Here is a 22,177-nt window from a genome sequence, read left to right as displayed (position 1 = left end):
GGGTAGTCCCGTGGAAGAAGAGAAAGTGATGCCAAAAAAAAAAATACACACACAAAGATATATATATTCTTTCTACATATGAATTTGACAAATATTTTTGACAAATAATTGTGACCTTTAATTTAAACAAATATAAACTTTCAAAAGCTCATGTTTGTAATTCAAATATTTGTTTCAAGAATATTTTTTATCTTGTAAAAGATTTGGATCAAGAATTAATTTTTGGTACTTCTTTTATTGTTCAAATTTATCCTTTTCAAGCTACTTCAAATGGTTTAACTACAAATATATTTGATCAAGAAATTTATTTCAAATTTACAAATACTCCTTCTTATAAAGATGTTAATTCTTTAAAAGAAGCGACAATTTCAAAATTAGTCAATAATATTAATTTCAAGAAAAATCATATTAGATTTCTCAAAGAAGAAATTAAATTTCAAAAAATTGAAGAACAATTGCAAAATCCTTCAATTCAAGAGAAAATATTAAATTTTCAAAAACAAATGAAAAAAGAAATTTGTTCTACTATTCCAAATGCTTTTTGGAATTGTAAGAAACATGTGGTATCTCTTCCATATAATTCTGATTTTCATGAATCAAATATTCCTACAAAATCTCGTCCTATTCAAATGAACAAAGAATTGTTAGACTTTTGTATCAAGGAAATCAATGATTTACTTGATAAAGGTTTAATTCGTCTGAGCAAATCTCATTGGAGTTGCTCAGCATTTTATGTCAATAATTCGACTGAAATTGAACGAGGTGCTTCACGTCTTGTTATCAATTATAAGCCTCTCAATTATGCTCTTCAATGGATTCGATATCCAATTCCTCAAAAGAAAGATCTTTTGAATAGATTATTCAAAGCTGTTATCTTCTCAAAATTTGATATGAAGTCACGTTTCTGGCAGATTCAAATTAAAGAAGAAGATAAATACAAAACTGCATTCAATGTTCCTTTCGGTCAATATGAATGGAATGTTATGCCATTTGATCTAAAAAATGCTCCTTGTGAATTTCAAAAAATCATGAATGATATTTTCAATCCATTTTCAAATTTTATCATTGTTTACATTGATGATGTTCTCATATTTTCTGAAAGTATAGAATAACATTTCAAGCATATCAATACATTCATGCATGTAATCAAGAAAAATGGTTTACCAATTTTTGCTAAAAAGATTGTTTTGTGTCAAACGAAGATAAGATTTTTAGGTCATAATATTCAAAATGGTTCAATTATTCCTATTCAGAGAAGTCTAGATTTTACTAAACAATTTCCTGATGAAATCTTAGACAAATCTTCTCTTCAAAGATTCCTTAATTGCGTTAATTATGTCGGCGACTTTATCAAAGAGATAAGGTTGATTTGTACTCCTCTTTTCAAAAGATTACAAAAGAACCCGGACCCTTGGAGTCACGAGTGCACATTTGCTGTCCAAAAAATCAAAAATGTTGTCAAAAATATATCATGCTTATGAATTCTTTATCCTAATGCTTCAATTATTGTCCAAAATTGGTCTAAAAGAATCTTTCAATTTTCTAAAGTTTCACATATTTCAAAATAAAATTTGTCTTTATCTCAAAATTCTAATTATTAGAAGAAAATCAAACTATTTTATACAACTTATCTCCTGAAAAGAATATTATGGAAAGAGAGAATAATACAAAAAATTATTCAAATATTGTTTCAGGATATTCTCCAAAATCATTTGAAGACAAAATTTCCTCAAGATACAGACATTTCTCAATCAAAGAATCAAATTCATTGAATAAAGGTAATTTTTCTCAATCAGATTCCTATTTAGGAATTAAACCAAAATTTTATGAGTTTAAAATTCATACAAGACTTTTCAAATTTCAAAAGGATAATCTTGATGATATTCTTACTACTTACTATCAAAGAAGTAATAAGAATATTATAAGATGTCTCAAAAATACTACTGAAATTTTTGACAATAGTAACAAAATTATCAAAAAAATTTCAAAAAAATCTCAAAAAGATGAAAGAATTATTCTTCAAAATTCGTCAAAAGAATTATCTTTCAAACATCTATTCTTATTAAAAAATAATAGAAGAAATCTTATGAAAAATGTTTTACAACTTCCTGATGATGTTTATCAAAACATTATCAACAGGGATCCTACTTTACTCAAACATTCCAAAATATTATTTTTAGAATATTCGATAACTTTTATTTTAATGGTTTTGCAACCTGTGAAAGTTATCACAAACTTCATTTTACCCTCAAAGATATTTCAATAATTAATGTCATTAATGAAGAAATTTGTCAAATGATTGAATGGGGATTTATTTCCTCAATATATATTGATTCAAAAATAGATATTTCTCTTTTTAATAGCTCTCTCAAAAGAATTATTAATCATCTCTTTGATTTCAAAGTCAAAACTCTCAAAATTGAATTCTCAACCATTCTTCCTGAATGGATTGTCGAAGAAGTCAAATTTAATGATACTCTTTTTACAGAAGAGTATTTTTCAGCCAAACAAATTGTTAATATCTAGAGTACTTTGTCAAGTAATCTTTCAATGTCAGATTCAAATATCTCCTCAAAAATTTATGGTCATAAAGAAAAAAAATCATTTTTAAAACCAATGTAAGAGAAATTCTTACAAAAATTAAATCAAAATCTATTATTGCTGCAAAGAAAAAACTTGGAACAAATATTGACAATTCAATATTGCAATTAATGTTTCATGATGAATATTATGCCATTTTTACTGATGAAGAAAAATGGGCTCAAACTCAAGTTCATTTGATCAAGAAAATATTTGATGATGAAATTTTAATGTCTCAAGATTGCTTTGATGATATTTATCAACAAAATGAAGAACCTTTTCAAGGACCCAGTCTCAATTATGCTGATAAAGAATTATTCAATCTCGATAATATACTTGAAATTTAGTCTACGACAAAATCAAAACAAATTTCAAAAGGTGGTTCAAAAGATTAAAAGTTATTACTCAAGTTGATGCCAAATTTTTCAAGTGGGAGACAAAGAAAAGTATTTTGAAGAATTTTCTTATGCTTGGATGGTGCAAAAGTTTTAAAAGGTGCAATTATTCAAGATTTCCTCTCCAAATTGAAGAAATTTTCAAATCCGAAGCTCAAGATTTCAAGTATAAAAAAAGATCAAGTATTGAAGATCTCTTCAGAGTTAATTTCTCTCAAGCGAGTTGATTTAGTGGGAGATAAATCATTCTCAAGATAGTTTGAGAAATCCTCGTATAAAATGGAACAAATGTTTGAAATGAAGATAATTTTATTGATATATGAAAATTTGAAATACAAATATTGAAATGAACTTTGAATTACATGATTAAAAATAAAGATTGAAAAAGTTAGTAAAAAAATACAAGGATTTCTCAAACTATTTTGAGAATGATTTATCTCTCGTTAAATCAACTCTCTTGAGAAAAATTAACTCTGAGGAGATCTTCAATACTTATTCTTCTTTTATACTTGAAATCTTGAGTTTCGTAATTAAAAATTTCTTCAATTTGGAGAGGGGATTTTGAATAATTGCACCTTTTGAAACTTTTGCACCGTCCAAACATAAGAAAATTCTTCAAAATACTTTTCTTTGTCTCCCACTTGGAAAAGTTGGCATCAACTTTAGTCATAACTTTTAATCTTTTGAACCACCTTTTGAGATTTGTTTTGATTTTGTTGTAGACTAAATCTCAAGCATATTATCGCGATTGAATAATTCTTCACCAGCATAATTGAGACTAGGTCCTTGAAAAGATTCTTCATTTTGTTGATAAATATCATCAAAGCAATCTTGAGACATTGATATTTCATCATCAAATATTTTCTTGATCAAAGGAACTTGAGTTTGAGTCCATTTTTTTTCATCAATAAAAATGGCATAATATTCATCATGAAACATTAATTGCAATATTGAATTGTCAATATTTGTTCCAAGTTTTTTCTTTGCAGCAAGAATAGATTTTGATATAATTTTTGTAATAATTTCTCTTACATTGGGTTTAAAAATGATTTCTTTTTCTTCATGACCATAAATTTTTGAGGAGATATTTGAATCTGAAATTAGAAGATTACTTGACAAAGTACTTCAGATAGTAACAATTTGTTTACCTGGAAAATACTCTTCAGTAAAAAGAGTATCATTAAATTTGACTTCTTCGGCAATCCATTCACGAAGGATGGTTGAGAATTCAATTTTGAGAGTTTTGACTTTGAGATCAAAGATATGATTAATAACTCTTTTGAGAGAGCTATTAAAAAAACATCTGTTTTTGAATCAATATATATTGAGGAAATTGATCGTGATTCGATTATTTGATGAATTTCTTCATTAATGATTGAAATACCTTTGAGGGTAAAATAAAGTTTGTGATAACTTTCATAGGTTGCAAAACCCTTAATATAAAAGTTATCGATTCACGCGTGAATGTACATGATGGTAAAATGTGGAGGAACTTCCACCCCTTTCATTTAGTTCTCGTTCCGGTACATTCTGAAAATAATATATTAGAATGTTTGAGTATAAGTAGGATCCCTGTTGATAATGTTTTGATAAGCATCATTAAGAAGTTGTAAGACTTTTTTCATAAGATTTCTTCTATTCTTTTTTAATAAGAATAGATGTTTGAAAGATAATTTTTTTGACGAATTTTGATAAATAATTCTTTCATCTTTTTGAGAAATTTTCTAAATTTTTTTGATAATTTTGTTACTATCAAAAATTTCAGTAGTATTTTTGAGACATCTTATAATATTACTTCCTGGATAGTAAATAGTAAGAATATCATCAAGATTATCCTTTTGAAATTTGAAAAGTATTGTATGAGTTTTAAACTCATCGAATTTTGGTTCAATTCCTAAATAGGAATCTGATTGAGAAAAAATTACCTTTATTCAATGAATTTGATTCTTTGATTGAGAAATGTCTGTATCTTTAGGAAATTTTGTCTTCAAAGGATTTCGAAGAAGATCCTGAAACAATATCTAAATATTTTTTTGTATTCTTCTCTCTTACCATAATATTCTTTTCAGGAGATAAGTTGTACAAAATAGTTTAATTTTCTTCTAATAAATAGTATTTTGAGATAAAGACAAAACAAAATGTCTTGTCGTAAAGACAAATATTATTTTGAAATATGGGAAACTTTAGAAAATTGAAAGATTCTTTTAAAGACCAATTTTGGTCAATAATTGAAGCATTAGGATAAAGAATTCATAAGCATGATATATTTTTGACAGCTTTTTTAATTTTTTGGACAGCTAATGTATACTCGTGACTCCATGGGTCTGGATTCTTTTGTAGTCCTTTCAAAAGAGGAGCGCAAATTAACTCTCATATGATCCTAGTGAAATATATACTGACCATTAAATTTGCTTGAATTAAATGTCACAATTATTTGTCAAAAATACTTGTCAAATCCATGTGTAGAAGGAACGCTCTCCTATATATATATATATATATATATTTTATTATTATTATTTTTTTTTGTTTTTTGCATCACTTTCTCGTCTTCCACGGGACTACCCTTTACAGGTTCCAAAGAAGATGTTAATGATTCGTTGTGTGCAGTAAAAACCACACGACCCCATCTGTAAAAAGAACTAAACTATTTGGAATCCGGCGAAGACTTGAACTTTCAATAGTCTTCTCTTCCATGTGCCTTTTTTTTTCAAAATATTAAATTAGTAGAATGGTTCTTTGGATCAAGTCAACCTTGAACTTTGGACCGGACCCACCCATATTAAATAAGTAGAATGATTTTTTAGGCATATTTTTGACCAATTCAAGGTGAAAAATGAGGCTTATAATTGATAACAAGACGTAGAGCACCTCGTTCAATTTCAGCTGAATTATTGACATAGAATGCTGAGCAACTCCAAGGAGATTTGCTTGGACGAATTAAACCTTTATCAAGTAAATCATCAATTTCCTTGATACAAAAGTCTAATAATTCTTTGTTCGTTTGAATAGGACGAGATTTTGTAGGAATATTTGATTCATGAAAATCAGAATTACATGGAAGAGATACCACATGTTTCTTATGATCCCAAAAAATATTTAGAATAGTAGAACAAATCTTTTTTTCCATTTGTTTTTGAAAATTTAATATTTTCTCTTGAATTGAAGGATTTTGCAATTGTTCTTCAATTCTTTGAAATTTAATTTCTTCTTTGAGAAATCTAATATGAGTTTTCTTGAAATTAATATTATTGACTAATTTTGAAATGGACGCTTCTTTCAAAGAATTAACATCTTTATAAGAAGGGAGATTTGTAAATTTGAAATAAATTTCTTGATCAAATATATTTGTAGTTAAATCTTTTGAAGTACCTTGAAAATGATAAATTTGAATAATAAAAGGAGTATCAAGAATTACTTATTGATCCAAATCTTTTACAAGATAAATAATATTTTTGAAACAAATATTTGAATTACGAACATGAGGTTTTGAAAGTTTATATTGAATATTGAGTTTCTTACCATTAGCAACATAAAGACGTTCAATAGTTTTTATCAATCATTCACGGATACAATTTTGATCAGCTCTAGACTCCATAAGGACTCTAAAAGTAAATTTGAATTCTTTGTTGACCACAATAGTCATATTGCAGTACCATTTTTTAAGTTGAACACGATTAATAACATTAATAATTTCTTCTTTAGATTGAATATTTGAAGGAATGAGAGGATTGGATTCCTTACCCGAACAACTGGAAGATAATGAATAAGAAGGAGTCTTTGACTTTAGCTTCTTATCCTGAGTTTTGAGAAGAGACACTTCCATTCTAACATCTTTCATTTGACGTCCAAGAATAGAAATTTGAGATTTCATGAAATTGACTTCTGATTTTAAATTAGAACTAGAAGATTTTGAAGTTTCAAAACAATTTAAAACATTTTTCATATTGAAAGGTTTAGGTTTTGAATTTGAAGGAAGAAGGGAATTAAACTTATTTTTGAGCTGTGGATCATCATTTTGATCTACAATCTCTTTAATAAGCTATTCTTCTTTAGTAAGAACATTTATAGTTTTACAAGCACAAAGTTCTTTACTTTGACTTGAAGAGGATTGAGAATTTGAACTAGATTCAGCATTTGAATCTTCTTGATGTTGATAAATATGTTCTAACTCTGAGTTAGACTCATTATCAGAATTGAAATTTGAATTAATAAGATTGATAAGTTGAAGCTTAATATCTTCATCAATTTGAAGATTATTAATCTTGCCTTTAAGATGACACTTATTAAAATAATGCCAAGATTTTTGATATTTTCAGCAAGTAACATTGCTTTTTCTTGAAAATCTTTTCTTTTGAAATTTCTTTTTGGAATAATCTTTTGAATAAAAAGGTTTTTGAAAATACTTTTCTTTTGAATAAACTTTTCTTTTTGAAAAAATTTTTGATTTTGTTTTTTATGGACGAATAATTTTCTCAAATCCATATTTTTCATAAAATGATTCAAGTTCTTTGCGACGATCCAATCTTTTTGTTTGCAATTTGTATTAAAGCTTGAGTTCATTACAAAGAGCTAATCCTTCTCTGTTAATGAAACAAATCAATTATACATAAGAAAGATCATCATATGGAATACTGTTTGAATATTCTTTTTTGATAGAATTTTTGACTCTTTTAGAAAATAGTTTGGAAGTCCAGATAAAAATCTTTCTTTCCAGTAAGCTTGATTACAATCTTTTCGCAAAAATACACGTGTTAAAAATATGTCTTTATATCAGCAAAAATCTTGTAAACTTGAACAATTTAAAGTCAATAAAATACTTGAAACTTTTTCTAAAACATCTGTTGAAGATCCAATAAAATGTTTGACAATACAATAAATTAATGTATTGAAACTATCATTTGAACCATCAGGTTTGAGAGCTTGAACAATTTGGTTTTTCTCATAGTCAGAAATATAATTGAACTACCAAAACCTTGAACATATTGCTTGTTGACTCAACTAGAGAAATTTCTTCTTGAATATAGGCGTTATAACAAGCACCCATTCTTTCAAGAATTTCAAAAATTTGATATTCGGTTAAACCATCTATATTCTAGATAGTTATACCTGTACAAAAGAATGTTGTAGGAATTTTGGTCTTTTGTTCGAAAAGTAAATCTGGAGGAGTATTTTTTGGATAATAAGTTGGAACTTTTGAAAATTGAACTTTTCTAGTTTGAAGCTTCTTGATTTGAGGAACTTCATTATCAATAAATTGAGATTCAATATCATCAATATTATTGTTATTATTTGAAATAGAGGATGATGATATTTTTGATAACTAAGTAGCAAGTTCTTTAAGAATATTAATCTCAGTTTTGAGACCTTTTCTAGGTTTAGCCTCATGCCGATTAATTAAAACTGACTCTATTTGGTTAATACCTTTTGAAGAGGATGATGTCTCAGGTTTAGAATTTATTTCAATTCTGTTAAGCTGAGAACAAATAGATTGAAGAACTACATTATTGTAGTTATTTTGAGCTTGAATGTTTTTGATATCTTTAACAACAACTTGAAATTTCTCAGGTCGTTCTTCAAATGTCCTTTTGAAAGGAGATACAAGAACTTTAGTGCTTCCATGTGGAATTACAATCTCTTGTAAAAGAGGATGAGAAGATTGAATATTCTCACTAGAAGGAGTTTTCCAAGTCTTCTGTGAAATATTTGAAGTTTGAATATAATTTTTCTTCTTTGATTTTGAAGAAACCTTTGAAAAAGTAGGTTTTTTTTAAAGTTTGAAATAAGTCAATTCATAAAAACTTAAATCTTCCAGGAATTCATAAAATTCTTTCCAATAAGATTCTCATTCTTCTTTTGAAAAACTTTGATGAAATATTTTTTGAAAAGTTTTAATATCAGGAGTTTTATCAGTTTTTAATTCATTTCTTCTGTCAATACTTGAAGAAATAACATTTATTTGATGATCAAGTCTTTCATTTTGAGAAAGCATATTAGAAAAAGTTGGAGATTTAGCTTGTTCTGATTCTTCTTCTTTTTCTGCTTCTTTTTCATTAGATTGAGGTTTTGGAATATCTGGAGTTAAATCAATACCTAAAAAAGAAGATGTTGAAAATCTAGCTTATTTATAAGAAGATCTGGGTTTATCTTTAGATCTAGAAGAATAAGATCTTTGAAACCTAGAGGAAGATCCTTTGAAATTTATTTTGACGTTTCCATTTGGAAAAATAAGAATTTGATTTGGAATTGTTTGAATAGGAGCAGGAATATGATTTTGAACATTTTCAAAATTTCATTCTAGTCCACGAGTTTGAAGATTCCAAGGAATTCTCTTGGGAGTCATAGTATTTGAATGAAAAGGATTACATTCAACAAAAAGACTTTCATCTTTAGGAGATGAACGTAAAACTCCAATATTGAGTTGAGTATTCTTAAGCTTGTAATATATCATGTATATTACAGCAAAAGCATTTGAACAATTATCAAAATCGAAATTTTTAGTTTGAATATGGAGATTTAGAGCATTAAGAATAGCTCTATCATTTAGATTAATTGAAAAACTTGGATAACAATTTGAATAAATTGGACCACTTTCTAGATTTGACTCTAGAACAGATAGTAATGAATTTTCAAATTTGAGGAGTCTCTTATCTCGAAGAGTTAAGAAAATAGGAATGTCTAACCCAAGTCTAAACAAAGGTTTAATAGCAATTTGAACTAATCCAATATGAAGATATTTGAATTTCTTCCTGTGGGATTTAATATATTCTTTTGAAAATAAATTGATGTGTGCATTTTGATTTTTAATTGATAATGTTTGTTCAAAAGTTTTGATAACATAATTTTAAGTAAAATCAAACTTTCCAATTTCATAGATAGAATTCTTTTCTACCTTTGAAATTGTCCAATTATGCAATCTTTGTTCTATTTAATCAATTTGAAGTTCATGACTATTGAAATCGTTTGATGTATATGATGCAGATGATTGATCAATTTCTTCTTCATCTTGAAAAACATTTGAAATATTTTCAAATCTATTTCTAGACCTTTGAAACCAATTTGAAAAAGAGGATATAATTAAATTCAATGAAATTATAACAATTTACCACAATAAAAACAGTTAAATAAGATAGATTGATTCTTGTCAAGCCTACAAAAGGGACCACCCTAACACGCCTTCCTCGATTAACAACGGGTTGACCAACGTCTATACAGTAGAGATTTCGGAGTCAAATCAAGTTCTCCTATTTGAACAGTGCCTATAGTGATAAACTACTATATATATATATATATATATATGTTTCAAAAGTAATGAAAAAGATTAACTAAATTCTTCATTGCTAAATTGTCTAGTGGCTGAGGAGGAACGCTCATTTAAAATGTCGGTTCATAGTTATATCTAATAAGTTCATTTTACACACTTATTTTGACCACAAAACATGGATAAATGTTGATAAATATGTTGAAATCTTTCTTAATTCTCTATAAATTATATTTTGTAGAACAACATCAATGAGTATGATGGAACCTAGGAAAAAAGCGAAAAATGACCAAAATAAAAGAAAACCAAAGATGAGGGACCAAAGTTCAAATAGTCAAAAGTTTATTCGGAAGCAGAAACGGGAATGTGAAAGAGTTAAGGACCAATTTGGTGAAGACGTGAAGTGTTGGAAGAAGAAAAGAGGAGAAAAGAGGTCAAGAGACAAGAAAACGGAGTCGGGGACTAAATTGCAACTTTTTGAAGATAAACACTACTATGCGATTGCATAGTAGAAATTCCTATGCGGTTGCATGCTGATTTTCAGCAACGTTTAGGAATGATTTTCATTGAACGATGCTATAGCATTGATTTGTACTATGCTATATCCGGCAAGAAAAATTTGGTTTCCTTATTTGATTAAAATTCTTATGAAAACCAATCTTGGAACATCTTTTAAAGCCGTAGGTTGCATTTCAACATATTTTTAAGGATTTTTAAGTGAAGAAGGAGGAAGGAACATGAAAATTAATTGGAAGATCTGAAGATTCAATTGAAGATTTAAATCGGTAATGTCGTTTCTTCAATACGCTTTGTATTTTCTTCTTCCCAACATGTTTAGTTAGATTTGTCTGTACTAGGAGAATGAAGAAGCATGTAGTATGAGTTTTTAATCCTCAGTTTTACATGTTTGACATTAAAAACACGTTTTTGATACTAAATTTTTTTCATCATGATTATTGAGCACTGTAATTATGTGAATATAGTGGCTTATTTTTATGCATTCGAAAGAAGAAAAATAAGGTTGGCATGATGTAAATTATCATAGGATCCGAAGGGGATAAAAATATACCGCTATGCCTTATATGAATCTTTAAATGTTTATAAAAATTCATGCATTTTTATATGTTCACATCTGTCATATAGATATAGTTGAGTTATATATAAGAATAGGTTTTACATTACTCGAAAGAGATTATTGAATAAAATAGGAACATTGATTCGTGAAAATTTAATCGTGTTGTCAAAGTGTAAAACTAAGTTTCAAGGGGAATTTAGGATTCGAAATCCTAGTACGTTTATCATTCATTATAAAACTTCAACTAGCATTCAACACAATGTATATTTAGTTTAGTTAATTCATTTAAATTTGCATATGTAAGTTAGTTTAATTATAATTTTCATCACAACAAACTCTCGCATTTTTATTGTTTAGGTTAAGGTCAAAGTAATAGAAATTGAAGTAAATCAATCTCCGTGGGACGATATTTGGACTAAAAATTCACTTTATCACTTGTTAACGAACCATACACTTACTATGATCTTAAATCAGAATATATTTTCTAGAACAATATCATAGAGTCAAATGGTTTGTTAAGAAGAAAAATGAGTATTAAGTTGGAGAATGGTAGCTAAAGCACAAGACCGCTGATTCGAAGAAGTCAAAGAAAGAAATTTTGGTTTAAACAATTTGTGTTAAATTTTAGAATCAAACCACTTAAACTCCTAGGTGTAACATAAATAAAAAAATCGGACTTTGGAGACCATTTTTTGACACTCACAATATGATCCGCGAACCTAACCCACTGTATACGCAGCATAGAGCGACGCGCAATCATGAAAGGTTCATATAAAGCTAGCGAGCCTTTTTTGCATCCAAGTTGGCTATCAGTAAAACACACGTAATTGAATAATAAAAGCGTGATACTTCTAATAGAATTGGTTATCGGCTAACCAATAAAGAACCATCATCTGTCATTTTTCTAAATAACCGAATTACTCCAAAGTTTAGAGGAAAATCTATATATACTTTCTCCTTCGAAGAGAAACCAAACAAGGGCTAATTTATATGTACGCATATAAATGTAAATGTAGTTGGTTCCACAATTTCACATAATCTAAAGTAACGTTGCGTATGTTGACCACCGATATCCCATGACTCCAAGGAGTAATTTGGACACAATGACGAAAACGACATGCCAACTTTTATAAAACGCAATTACCTTCTTAATGGTAAATATTGCATTGACGGGCCCGCACAATTCAAATCCCTACAAGACCGAGACTTAGCTTAAAAGGGGAATGAATCTCACCTTTGACCGTGAGGAATACTCCAATTTTATGACATGTCAAGCATTGATTTCTTTTCCCAATAAATTAGAGTTTCCTCACTTTCATACACTCACAAGCTAACATAAACTTTGTGATTTATATTTATATTTTTTCCTAAATGTATAAGTTGATATAAATGACTGTGAATAAATAAATAATATTTATGGATACTATGAAATATATGATTAAAATCTTTAATTGATTTTGAAAATGAACTTTTTTTAAATTTTCTTTTTTAGCAAAACCAAATCGCTATGCTTCATGCCTGTATTATTTTGCACACTTACCGGCCACTTACTCCATCAGGAAATGGTCAATCCATGATCTTCTGCAATACGTTAACAAAGAAAAATATTGATAAAGAAAGAATTTAATGATTCAATCGATATTTATTTACTTTGCCCATGAGGGTGGATTATTCTCCCAAATCGTTGTCCTTTTCCTTTATGTAGTATGAAAGGCCAAAAGAAGGCTCATTCTGAAACATCGGTAAAAGAAAAACATTTTAAATTTAGTAGTCTTGTTTAGTTCGTTGTTGATATAGGGAACTTACTTCCAATGATAAAGCAACTTCAACAAAAATAGTGTTTTAATTCTTTCAACTTTTCACATGGCCTTTGCAGTTTCAAGTAAAATTATTTTTTTCCTGTTCTTGTTTCTGTTTGTACTCTCAGCCACAGCCCAGCGGTATGTTACTTCGGGTTCATCAATAACTGCAAACAAAACAAATTCCGCTTGGGAGTCATCTTCTGGAGAATTTGCTTTTGGCTTCCGGCAGATCATTCCAGGAGGTTACTTACTGGCCATCTGGTTCAACAGAATACCTGAAAGAACCATTGTTTGGTCTGCCAATCGTGATAATCTTGTCCAAGAGGGATCAAAAGTTCAACTTGCGGATGGAAGGTTTGACCTGCGTGATCCTAGAGGCCAGCAGATGTGGGCTGCACCTGTGTCTCTTGATCGAGTGGCCTATGGAGCCATGCTTGACACTGGTAATTTTGTGTTAGCGAACAACAGTTCTGCCTTTTTGTGGCAGAGTTTTGAAAATCCAACGGACACATTATTACCAACACAGAGACTTGATAGAGGTGTTGTACTTGTTTCCAGCTTTTCTGAAACAAATTATTCAAAAGGGAGATTCCTCTTCAATTTACAAAATGATGGAAATCTTGTGTCTGCCACCAGAAATTTCCCCATGGACGGCCCGAATTTTGCTTATTGGTCAGCACAAACTAATGGCAGTGGCTCCCAGTTGATCTTCAACCAGTCTGGCTACATCTTTCTGGCAGCAGAAAATGGAACTGTACTCAATTTTGTGTCTCAAAGTGAGGCCTTGTCTAGTCAGCTTTACCAGAGAGCAATTCTGGAATATGATGGGGTTCTAAGGCATTATGTCTACCCTAAGTCCGCTAATTCTTCAGGTGGGAGAGAGATGGCATGGTCTACTGTGGAATTCATACCTGTGAATATATGCGCGAGCATGGCTGACGCAAAGTTAGGATTTGGTGCTTGTGGTTTAAATAGTGTATGCTCATGGGGATCTGATAATATACCACAGTGTAAATGCCCTCCTGGTTACTCTATCATAGATCTAAATGACAGGATGAGTGGTTGCAAACCAAATTTCGTTGCACAAAATTGCGATGAAGGGGCACTTGAAACTGACCATTTTAGTTTCATCGACATGCCCAACACACATTGGCCTTATGCTGCTTACGGACAGTTTTCGCCAATCCCAGAAGATTTGTGTCGAGAATATTGCCTCAATGATTGTTTTTGTAATATTGCGGTTTACAGAGATGGTTACTGTTGGAAGTTGCAACATCCTCTCATCAACGGGAGGACAGGTCCTAGGGAGGAGGGGCTTGGGTTAACGAAAGCTATGATAAAAGTAAGGAATAACAATGCAACTGCATACTCCTCTGTTTTTAAGAAGTGTAAGAGTTCCCCTCTGATCATCATCGGATCAGTTTTCTTAGGCAGTTCCATGTTCCTACTTTCATCCCTCTTGTTGTATTTTTTCTGTTTCAGTCGACAAAAATCAAAGAGCCTTCAACCATTTCAAGATCTTCCAGGCCTGAACATAAGAAGGTTCAGTTTCAAAGAGCTACAAGTAGCAACAAATGGATTCAAGGAGGAATTGGGCAGGGGCGCTTGTTCAACAGTATACAAAGGGATTCTTAAGAATGACAATATTGAAGCCGTAATTGCAGTGAAAAAGCTTCATAAGATGGCAACAGAAGGCGAACAAGAATTTAAAGCGGAAGTAAACTCAATCAGCAGTACTAATCACAAAAATCTAGTTCAACTGCTGGGGTATTGTGAAGAAGGTCAAAACTGGGTTTTCGTATATGAATTCATGAGCAATGGTTCTTTAGCAAAATTGCTATTTGAAAATTCAAGGCCCAGCTGGTACAAAAGAATACAAATCGCATTTGCAACTGCTAGAGGTATTTGCTATTTGCACGAAGAGTGTAAAAATCAAATCATACACTGTGACATTAAGCCTCAAAACGTACTCTTAGATGACTCCTTCACAGCAAAAATATCGGACTTTGGATTAGCCAAGCTTTTGAAGCCAGATCAATCTAAAACTACCACCGGAATAAGGGGAACAAAAGGTTATGTTGCTCCAGAATGGTTCAAAAACATGCCGATTACAGTCAAGGTTGACGTTTACAGCTTTGGAATCTTGTTGCTCGAGCTTATCTGCTGCAGAAGAAATTATGAACCAGAAGTAGAGGTTGAGAACGAAATGATACTTGCTGATTTTGCTTATGATTGTTACAAGGAAGGAACAATGCATTTGCTAGTGGCAGACGATGAGGAGGCATTAGGCGACAAGCGATTTGACAAGTTTGTGATGATCGCGATTTGGTGCATTCAGGAAGAACCAACATTAAGGCCTACCATGAAGAGAGTAATGCAACTTATGGAAGGATCCGTTGAAGTCCCCATTCCTCCAGATCCCACCTCCTTTATCACTTCAGTTTAGATTCACATTTTTGTCCCAATGTATGATAATAATTTGTATGATCTTCGTATTAGCATCTGTGTTCAAGTCACTCGTTTTTATTCTATTAAATTTAATGTAATAATGTACCTTAAACTTTCTTTCTGTGTTGTAGTACCTTAAACTTTCTATGTTGTACTCAATCAACTTCCTCGTTATTGTAAAAGCAGTTCAAACGGTGAGAATGTAACTTTTTCTATTCATACTTCTCCTTGCCTTATCGAGATGATTTATATAATTCATGGCTCAACAAAATTAATTGAGAAAGTTAGTAAGCCTGTAGTCATTTTACCAACACAGGTCAACCTGCCTCTGATTACGAGGATTTTGAACAAGTCACAGAAGACTGGTGTCTACAGATTTGCCTGAATGATTGCAACTCTCTCTCTCTCTCTCTCTCTCTCTCTCTCTCTCAGTAAGCCAAACCCATTTCCATGTAAGGCCCGAAATATACATATCCTAATTCATATGCAAATCAATGCCTTCCATTGAATGATTACCTATGTTGATTGCATAACTCATAAACTGTTTTTTTTAACGTTTATTGAGCCATATGTTGATTATCGTAATGTCTTAGACCTGTTTCGAATCTCTCAAAAATAAAATAAGCAACATATTATCTAAATAGTGATCAAACATTCAAATAATCTATAAGCATGCAATATCAATCAATTACATAAACCAACTTAGACGGTCTTTGAATTAGAACGGTAAATAATGGCTTATGTCTTCCTAACACTAACAAGTTTAGGCGAACATCTCTATGGTGGCATTATATAAAAGTTATGGAAATTCATCACCCTGAACATACAAGTTCGTGAAAGAGATATAGAATCAATTTCTTTCTAAAGATCTTCAATTTCAAACTTGAATCTTCAAACTCTTGATGTAATTAGCTTTGAATCTCTTCCAAGCCTAGCTCTCCATATTTTAGAATGAAGAATGTCCAAGTTAGAGGCCCAAATAGATTAAATCGTTGGCCAGATTGCTTTTCAAAACTTGGATGACATAAGATGAGAAACATAATTTTTGCCTGAATTTTGTTACATGAACGCATGGCAGAATGTGTTGAAGTTCTGCTTTTGCCAAAAAAGCCCTCGCGATCACTTTATTTTTGAGCAAAATATTGATCTCGAAGTTGCTCAAAATTAAAACCATATCCCAAAAAAACTTCACATGAAAGAAATATATTAACTTTTGCAAAATACTATGAAAAAATAGATTCAAAAATCGAGTACAAAGAAGAAACCCTTTATCAGTATAAGTATTCAGAGACTTAATATAAACAGATACAAACAAGTATTAATATGATTTTTCTTCTTCTACATGACTCTTTTTCACTCTTTTTCTTTTGATATTTTTAATTTTTAGCTCACTTTGTCATCGATAGTGTCAACGACATGCCGCCTCTTCATACTATTTCTTCTCTCCACTTTATGGTATTTAGCACCTCTCAATACTGATTTTTTTAATTTTCGAAAATTCCCGAATGAAGGCTGTTTCTTTCGACACTTTTACCTCATTCTTCCTTGACTGGTGCAATAGCTATATTGAGATGAATAATTGGGATTTGACTTCCCATGAATGGTTCATATTTTGGATCAACTTGGTAGCCAAAGATATTCACACAATTGTTTTCATCCATGGAGTCAACACCTATCTAAATAGTTTTTAACACCGATTTAATGACCCCCAAATTATCCTTTCAAATGGACCATGATTGCTGTTATATGGTTTTGATTTCGGTCACCCTACATTCAAGCTTTTTCAACCTACTCTATTTGAGTAATGACTTCAAAGATGTTAGGTGATTAATATAACTATCATACTCAAAGTATATAAAATTCTAACAAGAATAAGTTTCAAAACAATCCAAGTTAACGTATTTGAAATTGATGGAGCATAATTGATTTCAATTATATCATCATTAACCAACAAGGTCATCCAACTCACTTAAGCACGTAAAGCAATAAAATATTTTTTGAAATTTTTGAAAAATTTCAGTTTCTATATTTTTGGCATATATACAGCTGTAACATCAATCAAACACAAAATAATCGGATAATATCAATAATCATATATGGATATTCTTGAACTTAAACTATACATTACCTCAATGTGTACAATTACAAAGCACAAGGCAAGTAAAATAACAATAGAGCGATGTAAAGACTCGTCAGGAGGTGATTTGGATGGAGAATGCAAGATTGTTTAAATCATTCCATTCCAATTCTTACATGCAATTTGAATGTCACTGTACCTTCAATTTAGGATTAGAATCATGAATATTAGAGGCACACAAAAGATATAAGTTGAATTTATACCGTGAAGCACAACAAACACCAAACAGATAACGAATTGCAAGAATGGATGTGGTTGGATAATGAATGTTTTTGGCCTAATCAAAATATGACGACTCTTTTATGATAAACTTTAAACAAAACTTGTCTAATATCTAAATGCAAACCTATAAACTACATGCAATGTAAATACCTAAAGTACAATGAATAAAAAGGTCAAAACTTGCGCCCCCCCCAACCAAAAAAAATTAAGCGCTTAGTTTATAATCTTTAACTTGAATTTGTGAAGTGATGACTCATGGTGGTTCAAACCGGACTTCATTGAGCTAGCATAGAACATAAAGTTTGACATTGCCGAATTCCTTCTCAATTTTCCAAACTTGTAAACCACATTTTTCATCCTTGGGTTTTCCCATAATTATAACTATTCCTTTCTTTTATGGACAATTCTTGTGATCATATTCAAGTCTCCTTTTTCAAATTTCCGCCTTCCTCAACATGATATGGTTTCTTGATCATGGCATAACATAGAATTTTTCTTTCTCATCTTCTGTCCTCAAAATATCTCACTTGCCTAAAAATTCCATTAAAGCTTGGCTCATTGATAGGGATGATAATCACAAAGTGGTATATTCCGGTATTCTTTTATGTCTAAGAAGATAAAGTCTATCGAAAAATGTGAACTTGCCCAATTTAATGAGCTCTTTCTTAATGACGCCTAAAGGTTACTTGATTGATCTATATGTCAATTGAAGAGAGATTGTTATGTCTTTTAGTTCTTCAAAACCTAATTTTCTATAAGGATAATTGCAGTTACGATCCCAAACCTTTCTTTTTTTTCACAAACTTTATCCAAATACTTCATTTATATCATCCATAGTTCCAAATTTTTAAAATAGTTACATCACAAGGACAAAATGGATGATTTTCATCCATATTCTTTTAGTTGATCAAGGAGAGTAAATTTGACCACATTTTGATAATTTAATGATGGAAAAATACTAGCTTTATATTTTCTACGTAAATAATTAATTAAAAATAAAATACCGAAAAAAAGAAGAAGAAAAGATATAAGAAATTATTCATCTTCTTTCCGAAACCCCCGCCCCAACCAAATCCACCGACTTGTCGTTGCCACCACCACCAACTGCCACCTTAGCTGCCACCACCTCAATGCTACATCAAAATGTCCCAAAATTTTCTTTGCAAATTCACGTGAATTTCACAAAGAAATTCTATGTTTGTGTCTCGGTACAATCTTCAAATTTTATTTTCCAAACAAAATCAAAACCACAAAACCCACTGACCATCACTCTCCCACCCACACGACGCTGAACAAGATTGACAATCTTCCTTAGTCATTCTCCCTACTGTTCTCCATTAAAATAGAGAAAATAAATTTTGGGTAGTTTATTTACCATCCCCAATTTACCCTTATTAGAGTTGTTCCCAAGTTGTATTCTACTCTTTTAACTGATTAGCCCACTAGCAGACTAATTTGTCTGGGATCCAGCTATCGACTTCTCTTTTTATTTTCCTCTTTGCTTAATATTTTAAACACTTCACTCAATCCTTCCACTTCTCTGTCCAACTTCTTTAAATGTTCTTCCATCACTTTAGCCCTCATATCCATGCCCAGTGATCTTATTTCTTGATGCCGGTTATGATTTGAGATTATGGTTGTCCAACTGGGTAAGATTATTTGTGTTGTTTACGATTGTAGTCTTTAAATTGGTTGAGATGGTTTGTGTTATTGCTTGAGATGTTGGGATAGATTATACAGTGGTGGCAATGGGTGGGTGGTGGCATGATTGTGGTAGGTTTTATGGGTTTTGGTTTAGTGGGTGCTGGTGCTAGTTGCAATGGGGCTGGGATGAGAAGAAGATAAATTTATTTTTTTGTCATCTTTTATCTTTTTTGATTTAATTATTTTAATTTAATTGATTTTTATGGAAAATACAAAGTTACTATTTTGCCCCTTTGAAATTAGTGAAAATTACAACCGTATTCTTAAACCTTTTTTTTTGCAGACTTTACCTCAATATTTAGTTTGTGTTACCACAGCCCCCAAACCTTTGAGAAATTCGTAAATACAGTCCAAAATGACTAAAAATATTAGTTCTACCGTCAGTTGACCTCAAAATGAATAAAGACAAATTTTGACCAATTTAAATAGGGGCATTTTCTTCGATTTTATTTTTTCCTTTTAAAAATCATTTGGTCAGTTAATATCACTCCCTCACCATTCTTTTTAATGGTACAACCAAAATATTCATCTTCTACAATATCTATCGATCGATCAATCACAAGATATTGCATGTCACATACGAGGCCGTCTTCTCGAACATGTATATGGTAAGTTTTTAAATTCTTTCAAAAAATTTTGGTTGATGACATGTTTTCCTCACAGTAGGTTGCACAGTGAGGTCATGTACTGCATATTTCCATCATTTTAAGCATGTTATTGAGTTGGAATGGCATAAAATTTGTAATATTTATTCGTGCTGCTTTTACATTCCATTCATTGAGCAAGGATTTGGTGGTGATAATGGTTTGTTATGATTTTTTTTATTCCAGATGAAAATTCAAGTTATTTCACCGGAAAGCTACATTATGGCAGTGTATTACTCACAAATATGTGAAATTTTGTCTACAAAAATGAAAAGATAGCCTGACTAGTCTACATGTAAACTAATTAGTTTAATAGATTTCTATTGGACAATGCTATGAAGATGTTAGGCTCTTTTGAGAAAATGAGATTTTTGTATAAAATTGAAAATAAGAGATTGAGTGGGACAACGTTGTGGTTGGTGAAAGATGCTGACTTTATGATTATAGTTAGATTGCTTGGTTAGAACAGGCTTGCTGAGATGTGGTGTGTTTCGTAGTTGAAGTGTTTGAATTGCCATGGGACGACAAAGTAGGGTATGATATTTTAGTGGTTGATGTTGACATTGGTGGGGGTATTGGAGGAGGTGGAAGAAACGAAGTAGATGTTGATAAAGAGTTTGAGAATAATGTACGCTACGCAATGGAGGTTTATGATGATTTTCTAGAGGGTGACGACTTGTATATTGTGGATGAGGTTGAAAGTAATGGTGCAACTGAAGAAATAGAAGTGGATACAGCGAATTCTATTGATGTTCCTGCGGGCAATGATAATATGGGAAACCCTAGAGGGAGTGAAGCTCATGTAAAAGCAGACACAAATGAGGATCAAATGGTTGATCAACCTATGGTGGACTTCCATGACTATAATGAGGCACTTGCTACAGAGCACAATAAAGAGACACCTACTGCTAATCACAATGAAGAAGCACCTGATGCAGATCATAATGAGTCATCTGTTTCATATTAAAAAAAGTCATATGCTGTAGTATAACTGACGCCACCTGCTGCATATCAAAATTACATCTCTGTTGATGCATCTCCTGTTGATGAAGTCCCTGCGGCTTCATCCCATGTTAAGACATCACCTGCAGATGCGCCCCCTATCTATGCACTACCTAATGATGCACCTCTTGTTGATGAAAATGTGAACCATACTGACACTAGAGAAGGAAATGGTGAATTTGAATTTGAGAAAAGCCTAATGGAGGAGTTCAGTGATCTTGATTATAAGCAGGATGAAGATGTGCCTGTAGATGATCATGATGAAGATACTTTCTTCAAGTTGTCTGAGGGTTCTAATATTGATTATGGAAATTTGAGGGCGAAACATGAAGGTGCATTAGGGCATCTAGATAGTAATAGAAAAAGACTATGATGAGTCAAATGATTTTAAAAGCATTTCAAGTGATATTGAAGAAGTTAGTGGCTCTTCAAGAGCCAGGAATGAGTTTGGTTTAATTCTGCTACAGACATACAAGATCGAAATTTCCTTATATATATATATATTTTATTTTATTTTTTAAATTTTCTTAATTTTTTGTTATCATTATTATTATTATTTTTTTGTTTGTTCATATCATTTAAACTAAATTGCTTGAATCCAAATAGGACTGAGCCTTAGTTTAATTCTGCAGGCATGAAGTTTGACAACATAAATACATTAAGGGATGCAATTAAACAGCATTCAATTAAAAATGCAAGGTAAGTCAGATATGTAAAGAATGAAAGAACAAGACTAAAAGTCAAATGTCAAGATAACTGTCCATTGGAGTTGTATGTCTACCAACGACCAGACAAGAGTTTCAGGATTAACATATTTAGAGATAAACATACATGCACAATGATTTGATGGAATAGAATAGTGCATGCTAGTTACTTGGTAAAAAAACATATGAGAAAGTTCAAATATCAT

At 31.0% G+C, this 22,177-nt stretch overlaps 2 protein-coding genes across 3 annotated transcripts; both read left to right on the top strand.

Moving 5' to 3' along the window:
- Nucleotides 1-12,940: 12,940 nt before the first annotated feature.
- LOC111403591 (G-type lectin S-receptor-like serine/threonine-protein kinase LECRK2) lies at nt 12,941-15,774 on the top strand. Its single transcript, XM_023032160.1, has one exon. The coding sequence runs from the start codon at nt 13,172-13,174 to the stop codon at nt 15,554-15,556; it is 2,385 nt and encodes a 794-aa protein (XP_022887928.1). The 5' UTR covers nt 12,941-13,171; the 3' UTR covers nt 15,557-15,774.
- Nucleotides 15,775-18,990: 3,216 nt separating this feature from the next.
- On the top strand, nt 18,991-21,741 carry LOC111403590. Of its 2 annotated transcripts, none has more exons than XM_023032159.1 (2): nt 18,991-19,566; nt 20,452-21,741. In XM_023032159.1, the coding sequence occupies exon 2, from the start codon at nt 20,906-20,908 to the stop codon at nt 21,230-21,232; it is 327 nt and encodes a 108-aa protein (XP_022887927.1). In that variant the 5' UTR covers nt 18,991-19,566; nt 20,452-20,905; the 3' UTR covers nt 21,233-21,741. The 2 variants fall into 2 exon arrangements, with proteins under 2 accessions (XP_022887927.1, XP_022887926.1); XM_023032158.1 differs by lacking the exon at nt 18,991-19,566 and adding an exon at nt 19,865-20,229.
- Nucleotides 21,742-22,177: the final 436 nt, after the last annotated feature.

This window comes from Olea europaea, chromosome 11 (genome assembly GCF_002742605.1).
Source record: "Olea europaea var. sylvestris chromosome 11, O_europaea_v1, whole genome shotgun sequence".
NCBI lineage: Eukaryota > Viridiplantae > Streptophyta > Magnoliopsida > Lamiales > Oleaceae > Olea > Olea europaea.
Note: the sequence above shows the minus strand (reverse complement) of the source record. Positions and strands in the feature narration are given on the sequence as shown.

Excerpts from the sequence above, each read along its gene's own strand:
- LOC111403591 (XM_023032160.1), top strand. The coding sequence starts at position 13,172 with ATGGCCTTTGCAGTTTCAAGTAAAATTATTTTTTTCCTGTTCTTGTTT.
- LOC111403590 (XM_023032159.1), top strand. The coding sequence starts at position 20,906 with ATGGAGGTTTATGATGATTTTCTAGAGGGTGACGACTTGTATATTGTG.